General features: G+C 36.4%; 1 protein-coding gene across 4 annotated transcripts in view; it reads right to left on the bottom strand.

Annotated features, from left to right (window-relative positions):
• Window positions 1-7,231: 7,231 nt before the first annotated feature.
• The window catches only part of GABRG3 (gamma-aminobutyric acid type A receptor subunit gamma3), a 570,781-nt gene continuing 566,665 nt past the window's right edge, over window positions 7,232-11,347 (bottom strand). For 3 of the 4 annotated variants that reach the window (XM_060233866.1, XM_060233868.1, XM_060233869.1), the window contains 2 exons: window positions 10,583-10,612; window positions 7,232-8,871 (listed from right to left, as the gene is read on the bottom strand). In XM_060233866.1, the coding sequence (XP_060089849.1) occupies window positions 8,593-8,871; window positions 10,583-10,612 (309 nt within the window). In that variant the 3' untranslated portion in view covers window positions 7,232-8,592. The remainder of the gene's footprint in view (window positions 8,872-10,582; window positions 10,613-11,347) is intronic. The other variant, XM_060233867.1, reaches the window with a different exon arrangement.

The raw sequence follows: 11,347 nt of genomic DNA, 5'->3' as shown, positions 1-11,347 counted from the left end.
AAATAAATGCTATGCTTTAATAACACCCTACTCTTTTGTGTCCATCAAAATAGACCCTAGCAACACTAATGGCTGCTGATTCCTTTGAATTGTCAGTATGTTTGTACACGTGTAGTTTTACAAAATCTTGATGAAAACCTCTTCAGGCAGGTTTCATGGCTTTTCAACAACAACCAAGCAGGCTGAGTGATCAGCTCACATCTGATAAATGCCTTTGAACAGTAAATTTGGCTGTTGAACATGCTCATGGAGAAATTTGCAGCATCCCTAGTTTAGATATACAGAGCTCACAGTGAACTCCAGATTAAGCACCAAAGACTGAGCACCACAAGGAATGCTTGTAGTAATTATGCTGCTGACTACTTGTATGTTTAAAAAGACAGAAAACTGGAACCAGAATTAGCCTGAGAAATCTCTTCTACTTGTAAAATGGAATATAGTCTTAACTTAGAAGCAATCTAACATACTAGTAGTTTATTTTTCTGATAAAACAACATGTATCCTAACCTACCGGATGCCAAAATATTTCTAAAAGTTGCTTTGTAGGATATTACACAGCAGTGTACCAAAATGTCTTGTTCCTGATCTATGTAGATGAAAAATTATACAGATGAATGATAAACAGGGCAGGGTTACACCACTCTAAGGCCACTGAAGTCAGGGGGTTTATGATTGTCTTGTAAAAATGTGAGCTGGAAAGTCAGCCATGACTTTACTTGGTGACTTTAGCCAAGTCACCAATCCATATTATGAAAACAATAATATTGGTCTAAATTGCATATTGTTCCAAGAATGACGAAAGATAGTACATGAAGACCATGGAAAGTCCAAGAAACTCAGTGCTAATGGTAATAATTCTTTCTCTCCTACTCATTTTGTAGATGTTGATAAAGAGCATTAAGATTTAAGAACCAACAATAACCAAAATTGTAATGTGAAACAAGCTTTAGAAAATCACCACAGTCTTATAGACTACTGACTTGCAAGACGGATACAACATATTCCTAAGTGATCCTGTGAGAAACATAACAATTCTTTGTGGAAGATTCAAGCAAGAGCCATCAAGTCCAGTATGCTGTTTCAACATTTTTTGTTTCCAGTGGTACTTTGGAAGATGACTCTGGAAACTGACATGCAGATCATGATAGAAATGGCCACCATCACCAATTCCCATCACCCCATTCTTGCTGTTAGGAAGGCTTCCTTTAGTTGTCATTGCTAGCCAAGTTAGCTAACAGGCGACCACCCCTAGTTGCTTTTGGCAGATTTTCAAAGTTGATTAACCATGATGTACTTTAAAATTATCCATTTCTATCTTGCTGTTTTGGTTTTAGAGAACCATGCTGAATTTTTTTTGAATGAAAAAAGAGAAGTGACATCTATGTTCCTCTGAAACAGAATTGAAAAGGTCAGGTGTCCACCTTCTTTCTTTGCAAATGCTCTGTTTAGTTGAGACTTTAGCAGTGATAAGGTTAATGATGAGGGCTGGAGGCAATGTGATTGTTTGTGGATATACATCTTGTTTGTAGGAGAGGAGAGGCTAACTAAGTCTGAAAAGGAAAAGAAAGAAGGCAGTTGGGTTGATAATTACACTGCCCTGCAATCTGCTCCATAAAAAAAAAAAAATCTGAGCTTGTAAAAGGCAAATTTGTAAAACTGTATGAGCCAGATACTAGGAGTAAGTTGAATAGGCAGCATACATTGTAGAAAGTTTCTTACTATAAGTGATGCCTGTTCTACAGTAACAAAAGAAAGGATCAGTACAGAATTGCAAGCACAATATGGTATGTTTCACCCAAAAGATAAAGGGAAATGCTTCTTTGGATTCAATAATAGTGTTTAAATTTATTTATCTTATCTTTATCTATCTAATAGTGTTTAAAGGCCTCCCTCCATTTTCAGTTGTGTTCATAACTGGGAATAGTAGCTGCTGAAGATCTGAATAGACTAAGCTTTCCTAATTAACCATATTAATTGAAAGAAAAATTGAAAGGTTTTTTGAGTGCTTAAAGATCTTTTAAGGTCTAAACATTTAGAGAATATAGTTTAGGGTTGCCAAGTCCAATTCAAGAAATATCTGGGGACTTTGGGGGTGGAGCCAGGAGCAATGGTGTGGCAAGCATAATTGAACTCCAAGGGAGTTCTGGACCCCCTGGTCCAATCTTTTTGAAACTTGGGGGTATTTTGGGGAGAGGCACTAGATGCTATAGGGAAAATTTGGTGCCTCTACCCCAAAAAACAGCCCCCCCCAGAGCCCCAGATACCCGCAGATCAACTCTCCATGATTTTCTATGGGAATAAATCTCCATAGGGAATAACAGAGTTCGCAGCAAACATTTCCCTCCCCTCCCCCCACTTTCTGACAACCCTGAAGTGGGGGGAGGGTTTCCAAACCGGGGGATCCCCTGCCCCCACCTGGGGATTGGCAACCCTAATATAGTTAGAAATGATTTTTGTTCAAAAATAATGAAAATGATAATTTAGTATAATTCTATTTTTAGAAAGCCTTTCTCATGGGATAAATGTGTTCCTTTTTCTTCAGCAGCTATGGAGCATACAGAAAAAATGCTGTTGCTGCTACTGAAACAGGTTAGGAAAGCAGGCCTGCGTAGCCTCTAGAATATTTTGCCTTACAGCAAATGGAGACACAGAAACCTGGGTAGGTAGCATTGAAGACTGTTCTGAAACTCTAGCTTTAACACTTATAGCCTAATTGGATCAGGCATGACACAGAAAATGTTTCCCATAAGGTTAGGCCATATAGTCACTATAGTCACTATAGGCCCTGACCCTGGTTGGGACTGAGCTTCAAGCTAGAACTCATTATGCTTGCTTTCTGTGGTGAGCTGTGTCATGCAAGTAAGAAATAGTACATTATCATGTGCCCTGCTAGACCATGTGCTGCATTACATATTTCCAGGGCTTTTTTTGTAGAAAAAAAATGCAACAGGAACTCATTTGCCTATTAGGTCACAGCCCTAACACCGTCATTATTTCACACAGGGCTTTTTTTGTAGAAAAAGCCCAGCAGGAACTCATTTGCATATTAGGCTACACCCCTGACACCAAGCTAGCCAGAACTGTATTCCTGCTCAAAAATAGGCCTACATATTCCTTTACATCCATGGACATTATTGAGCATTGTACAAATATGAAGCAGCCAGATCTAATAGTGAGGTTGCAGGTTTCTTATGCTCTCTTCATAAATGACAAAAGCTTATCATTTTTAAAAAGTTCTCCTATTTATATATTTTAACACATAACTAGAATTTTTTTCCAATTATACATAAAGACCCATGTACTAGTGATCCCATTTTGCTGCCCTGTTGAGTAGCAAGTTTGCTGTTAGAAAAAGTAGCAACATTGAAATTTGTTCAAAATGTTTCTGTTATCCCCTAAGTTATTTTATTTACCGGTAGTTTGTTTTTATTGGTGGGGTGAGGGGGAGGGGTGCACAGTTTCCTGTAAGATTTGTGAAGACCAGCTCTGAAGTAATCACAGTGCCCTCTTATTTCTTTTGATTAAATAAACAATGAAGAATTTCGAAGGTGAAGCAAAGCAAATTCAGATGCACAAAAGGCTAACGTTTAGCGTTTTAGCTCCTAGTCCAGTTCTCCAGTACGCAAGTCACTTTTCTGCCATCTTACTAAATGCTTGTAGAAGGAGTGCTGCTCTAGAATAAATGGTTTGTAAATTACTGTTGGAGTGTCAGAATATTGTAACCTGTAATATACTAACATTAGTCTAAATGTGAGCAGTAAAGGATTTTTTTTATTTGCCTTAGAAATAGGAAGGAGGACTTTGGTGTTAGGAACCAAGGTTAAGATAAATGAGACCTGTGAATTCTGTAATAAGGAGAGTGCTTCTATGAGGTTCCAAGTGTTTAGCAAATGCTCCCTTTTGCACTGCTGAAATGATTATTAGTTGGCAACTGATGTCAGACTCTATAATGGAGAGCAATGGCAGGAAGAGGAAGGAAGAAAATGTGTGAGGGTTTTTTGCTTGTTTTGAGATATGTAGCAGACCTGTTCAGAATTCCTATTAAGTTTTGCCTTTATGACTCAATACAGCAATTCTACTTCCCTTTTTCTGTTTTAAATCTTTTGTTTCTCTTCTAACATGGCAAAATAAATACAAGTTTCGTTCGAGTGCTAATACTAAAGGCTGAAAATGAGTATTTTCATTAATGAGAACTCCTTTTCAGGGGATGAGTTAACACTTGTTTGCCTTAAAGAAACCAGCAAAACTAATTGATAATATAGTGGCGATTCTGAAAGTTCGTTATACTTAGCCTTGTTAAATTAAGTATGCAACGATACCAGCCTATCCTTAGTAGAAGAGGAGATGTCTTTCCTAGAAATTTTCATTTGTGCTAGTGGTTTTAGGTAGGAGGCAGGCAGATCTATCAAAATTCTGCAATAGACTGAGAAAGCTAGGATGGTTTCTACAGTTATTTCTGATTTGTTAAGGGGTAAATAATAAAACAATAGCTTCCATAGACTTTTGGATGCAAGGGATGGTCCAGCAAACTGCTGGGATTGTGTTAGATGTTACGCTTAAATCCAAAGTTCTCTTCTCTTGTAAGGATTGTGGGGGTTTTAAACCTTCTCCTTGCTGGATCTGAAGGCTTTGACCTTCAGTGATGACTGTGCTTGACCTGCAGCGTATTCAAAGATCTCTAAGGATGGAAGATGGATAACGCAAAAACATTTTCCCCTTCCTGCATCAAATGCCTGGAGAAAGGCCATGATCTGCTGGAAAGGAGCAGCAGATGAATTTCTTCCACAAACGTTTCCCTACCAAATGCCAAGGATTCTGCTTAAAACAGAATTGTGTACTGTGTACAAACAGATCAAGAATGTATGCCGTCATGGCTGCCTTTAAGGTACCAGAAGAAGACATCCTAAGAGAGAGAGTGATTTCTTGGTCTCAGCACTGATAAATATAAAAATGGCCACAGGAAAACAACTTCGCATGACATGCAGACTGGCAGGAACTAATGCAGGCATAGTAAGATAATCTAAGATCTCTAAGATCTACCATGATACACTCAAAGGAAGCATCAAGAAACTTTAATCTCCCTTTGAAAGCTTCTTTGTCCAAAGAGGGCCTCCTTATGGCACTGTGGTGAGAACATAGGACCTGAGAGTCAAATCTCTGTCACACACTTCATAGACACTCCAACAAACTCAACTGTTGTGCTTGTTTCATAAGATTGTACAAATAGACAATGATACAATTTAAAATATTAGTTGTTTAGACTTTGGTGAAACAATGGGGTGGCATCGCACTCATAGATATCCAATTTATTTTGTTAGATGTATTATTGATAAAAGTGAATAATTTATTCTAGGCTTATAGTTAACACCCCAAGTCTTGTATTAATTAAACTTCCAGAAATATGAGTTTTGAGTCAGTTGCCACAATTGTGACACAAAGCAAAGAGACCCGTAACAAATTCTACATATATTCAAAATGGAAAGGAACAATAAGTCAGACAAAAATAATAACACGTTTCCCACTGCTCTAAACAACAAACTACTAAATACCCATTTTTCATCTATGCTGGCACAAATTAAATTATTAGCTCAGTCAAGAGATCAGACACAGTGGAACTTCTAGTTTCAAAACATTTTAAATCATAGATTTAAAAGCCCAATGTTAATTGACATTGAGATCTAATTAAAGTTTGGTTGAATTGCAGTCTACATTTGAAGGCTTATTTAAATTTGAGAAATCACAATATCATCTGTATTTATTTATACTTAGTAGATTCACAATGCATGACAATTCAGGAGGTCCTCTTAAAATCAAGTTAAGTAGAGATAGTAGGAAGATTTGCAAGCCATGATTCCTTAAGAAAGAATCTGAAATCAAAATATTTCAAATCCTGGATGTACTGGTCTGTACTTCCTTATGTCCATAGTTTCTAAAACATAGTTTCTATAACAAGACAGGAGAAATGTATGAATGTGTATCTAGACATACTATGGAATAAAATCTTTGCCACTTAGGCGTTCTGTTGTTTCTGTTCTCACCCCTAATCCTACATGATACTTTGTTAAAAGAGGATTTGAAGTCCAAATAATTTACCACCACATCCTTAATGACAGATTGATTTTTTAACAGAATGAATCTTCCAGATAAGGCACAGAGTTGTGACCAGATCACAATAGATAGCTGAGAGTAGTTTTATCACATAAAAAGACAGTGTATATTGTATTTAATCAGGAATTTATGGTGCCATCCTGAATGGAGGTATATTCTTCTAATCTCATTGACTAAAATGGATTTAGAAGGGGGGGGGGGTTGCATTATAAATAAACAACATATTTTGTTCTACTTTATTAAAGAAAAGTCTGGTGCATTGGGTAGAGTAGTTGCAGGATATGTTGCCTTATTCAGTTTGCAAACTTACTTGTATTAACTCAGTTTCCTAGTATTTGTAACAACCAGCTTATGTGATTCCTATTCTTTCATTTTTTTTCTTTCTGTAGACATTCTGTATTTCACACAACTATATGAACTCATACCTATACATGACAAAAGATCAAACTAACTTGGGATTTGTTTTTAAAATTAATAATAATAATAATAATAATAATAATAATAATAATAATAATAATAATAATAATAATAATAATAATAATAATAATACAGTATATTTCAAGACAGGGTTTAGTGAACTGTGCTACTAAGATCTTGATCCAGCCAATGCATTAAAGAACTTTTTGTGTTATTATATGGCTAAAAATGATCATTCTTTTGGGTTGTTATGTGCTGGTAAAAAATGAATCCTCTATATGTTCTCTGTTTATGTGTTACCATTTCACAATGGTACATACTATTTATGAAAAGTTTTAAAAAATAAACATTTGCTCTGGGTAGTGACTTTTTAAAAAAACAAACAAACCCAAAATTATGGAGATTCACTACCTGTGGATCAGTTTTTATTAAAATGAAATTAATTTCCCTCCACTTTCTGTGCTATTTGTATAATGCTCTTGGGACTCTCTCTGCCTTTGTTTCTTTTTTTCAAATTAAAAGATGCAAAATATGAAACTGTACAGTATTCAAACATGAGAGAAAAATATGCATTTGGGAATAATCAAATTATTAATACTCTAGACAGACAGAAAAAGGCCTATGATGGTATTAATAGTACACTTTTGAAAATGCCATTCTATCCAAAGTCTGTGAAATAGCTGAAAGAAGAAATGATGAAACCTTATTTTTAATAAATGCAGACATTGTTGATACATTTATTTTGGCAAAAATAATCTGGAAAAGGAATGGGTTTGCCAAAAATGAATCATTTACAACACAAAAAAATGACACTTTTCAGCAATCTAATGTCTGCAACATGTTCCCCAAATACAAAACACATTTCTAATTTAAATCTGTTTTTTAAAAAAAATCCTAATAACTTCCCAGTACCAAAGAACTTCTCAAACTCTGTTCAAAGCTGAACCTCTACTGCAGTTTTTTTTTAAAAAAACAACATCTACAGTCATGTATGCACATAAACATAAGGCTACTATTGATCTGCAGTTATGAAAAAACTCTATTTCTTCAGTCCAGAAAGTACTTCTCAGTCAGGTATCCCAATGTGTATGGGATCTCCTACCTTTCAAACACTTCCACGTTCATTTAAACAGAGGAATCTAACCCATGAATGCAAAAATAATGCACATACAGATTACTAGTCTTCCCGTGGAATGAATGTGGACCTTTTTGTGTACAAGACGTTGGTGTGCATCTTTGAGCTCAGGCAGAACTCTGATTTTGATACAGAGATTTGGATCTGGATGAACAGAACATGTTGGATCTATAGTTTTTTTAAAAAACCCTCCAAATTAAAAACCTTTAGTATGCATGGGAGAAATTGCAGCCTGCAATTAATCACATCCTCCTAGTGCTATTATATAATGAATCCTATGTCCTATCAGCTACATTCTTCTATGCTATCATAAACAAGCTAAGCCTTGTCAGGTTTCAAGAAAACAATTCATTTCCTGCAGTATTTGAACAGTAAAAGGGGATAATGCTAAATTATTAAAATGCATTTTAAGTAACATCTGTGTCTATTCTTGAGAGAAGCAAGTGCTGAAATCTGCAAATTCTCCTTGAAGTTGACTCTTAAAAGTGAATTCAGTGGCTTTTCATAGAGTGGTGGTGATCAAACTTAGCTCTAGGCAAAGTTGATGGCCTCCTGGATAACCTACACCAATAAGGGTTGATTTGAGCCCCCATAAAATAGAAAAGACCTTAAGAACAGAAAATCTACATGGTACTTGCCCATAATTCTTTGCCTGAGTGCTACATAGCAATCTGTAACCCAGAGAAAACAGTAAATGCTCCATCATGTACAAACTATGATGTGTAACACAACAGTGACTGGTTTACTTAGCAAAAATCACATACTTGAACTCAATAATGTTGCTTTTTTCAGGCAAAGGAATAAATAATGTCTTCTTCTTTGATGAGAAAAGGTAAGGTGACCTTTAGACTTGAGATGAAACTGGCTGTGTCCTGTTCTTCATGTTTGCCATCTCCCTAAGAAGTGTGAAAACACAGTTTCCTTTTCTGCTCCTAGAGATAGAGGTATCCAACCCAGTACACCAAGTTGAACAGCAGGAAAGATGTAGGGAAAAAGACCCTTGAATAAGAGTCTAGTTCTAAGATGTCTATGTGTATCCGTCCTTTCCTCCACGAGCCTGATTTACATTCTTCATAACAACAGAAGAAGCTTTGACAGTCCTTCCCATCCAAGCATTCATAGATACAATTGTCTTCAAATTCTTGCCAGTACATGGCATTATTCAATGCGATGACTGTAGGAGGAGGTCTCATCTCAAGTACAGAATAATTCTATGGAGAAAAGGTAGACAGAAAGGAATGTACCAGAAAATCTACATGGTACTTGCCCATAATTCTTTGCCTGAACACCTGAATTTTAGCACACAAATAATAGATGTTGAGCTAGACAGGCAGAAAAATTACATGGTGCAGCTTTCCTGGAAGTGCACCACTTTAGACTCAGATTACTAGGGGAGGGAGCTGTTTGAGTATCCCCTCATTAAAAGAAATTGCCAATAGAAAAGAAGCATTAGTTCATTCCTGTGTTGTTTCTACTTTTTAAAAATTATTATTATGGGCTTCAGGCAAAAAACAATGAAATGATTATCTGAACTGTTACTATTCTGTGGTTGGGAAATCTTTTAAAATGGGAACAATGAACACGTGAAGCTGCCCTTGGCCTGTCAATGATAGTTTTGTCCACTCTGGCTGGCTGTGGCACTCCTGAGACTCAGGTGTAGGTCTTTCACATCACTTACTACCTGATCCGTTTAAAAGGAGTTGCTAAGGATTGAACCCAGGATCTTCTGCTTGGCTGGCAAATGCTCTATCAATGAGCCCTGAACATTAAAATCTCTGATCTGAAGTCCTGTAGGCTCAGGGAACAATCTTTCTGTATCTATTGTTTCTATGTGTTGTATTGTTACTAACTAAACACATTACACTTTCTTAAAACAGTATTAACCAATAAATGGCAAAAAAAAGAGAGTCACAAATGACAAGGCCAAAAGGAAGCTGGAAATGCCAACATCTGGGACCCTGTTTGCTTGTAAGGGTTCCCAGTTTCATTTTCCAACTGTAGCTCTTTAATAATGGTTTTGTGGGGAGGTATGAACAGCTTGTGGGGAGGTATGAAGCTGTATTTGGAATGGGGTGGAAAATACCTGGTATGCCTGCAGAACCAGAGATACAACCTTTCAGATCCTATCTAAATGGAAAATATAAACACAACAGCAGTGTCCAAGGAGGACAACATTCATGGATTAATACTCTGTGTCTTCTGAAATACTGGTCCATCTGGCAAAAAAAGGGAGCCAGAAATAATTCTGGCAGTCCCTGTTTAAATAGCCAATTCATACTAAAGTTTTCTGCGCAGTTGGATATGAGCATTTGAGAGCAGTTACGTGTTTCTCTTTTAAAAAATTATACAGGACATAATCTAGCAGAAGTTGAATTGGAAAATGTTAAATATGTGCTTATCCCTCTCCCTCAATGGACAAGGAGCTTAACTGGATTATATTTAGTTTTAATTAATAAGCCCTGCATAGTTAAAAGTTGAACATCACTGCATTACTAGATACTAATTTAAAAGGCACATTTATTATGAGCCATCAAAGTAATCCTACTTCAGTGTCTCAATATGCTAAGTTATTGCAGTTTGTATCTTTAAGTCTCTGGATAGGTAAACACAGAACAAAGCATTCTATTTTGGGGGGAAATACTTTCTAGTTAAGGTTAGATACTTAACTGTTTTTGTCCCCAGTGGAGACTCAAAGCAGTTTACATCATTTTCTTCTCCTCTGTTTTGTCCTCACAACAACACCAACCCTGTGAGGCAGGTTAGGCTGAGAGAGAGAGATTGACTAGCTCAAGGTCACCCAGCAGGCTATTTTGGCTGAGGGTGTGGGAAGGGGTTTCACACCTGGGTCTCCCAGATACTAGTCTGATTCACTAATCACTTCCCCAGTGCTGGCTTGGGTGCAACAATTTAACCAAAACTTACCATCAAGTGACCAAAACTAACATCCGGTAGCTCATGTAAAGGAAATAAGAGAAAACAAGAAAAAGCATTTTATAAGACAGCCATTTTATACTGTATATACAAAGCAAAGTTCAAGTAATTGTGAGAAGAAAAGAAAAATGTGTAAGATGTCTGTATTTTATTTTTAATAGAATTCTTCAGTTCATTTGTATTGGTAAAGTCCAGCAAAAGGTGGTCCCTTGAATTTCAGTGGAACTATTAAAAAAAATGTGCTAAATTTAAATGGAGTTTAAACATGTTGAATTGTGCTCCATATTGTGCTTTCAGGTTTGGAAGCATTTGTCTTGAATAGCTTCAGTCATGTGAGAAGATAAAACAATGACCATAACTTTGGTGTATACTGCTGAATCTTTAACTTGTCTGTGCCTTAATTACATGCAATAACACATATTACCCCATCCCATGTAATTTTTTTAAAAAAGTTTAGACAAGTCAATAGAAAAGTGATCTGAGGCAGCAATCTTGTGCTATAGAATTGTACGTGAAGACTGTATAAACAGAAAAGAAGCCTGCACATTCACATTAGTTGAAAAAATTATAACATTAAACAGTAGTACAATTACATTCATATCCTGATAGCTCCCCAAAAGTGTGTCATTGTAACTCTCAACTGCCATTGTAGCATCCAGTCTTAAAGTAGATGGGTGTGTTGCAAAGCAAACCTAATGCTTTCCACCCACCCAGGATGCTACAGATATTCATGAATATCCACTGCAAAATGGAAAA

The sequence above is a fragment of the Heteronotia binoei genome, chromosome 3, assembly GCF_032191835.1.
Source record: "Heteronotia binoei isolate CCM8104 ecotype False Entrance Well chromosome 3, APGP_CSIRO_Hbin_v1, whole genome shotgun sequence".
Taxonomy (NCBI): Eukaryota; Metazoa; Chordata; class Lepidosauria; order Squamata; family Gekkonidae; genus Heteronotia; species Heteronotia binoei.
This window is presented reverse-complemented; position numbering and strand designations above follow the sequence as displayed.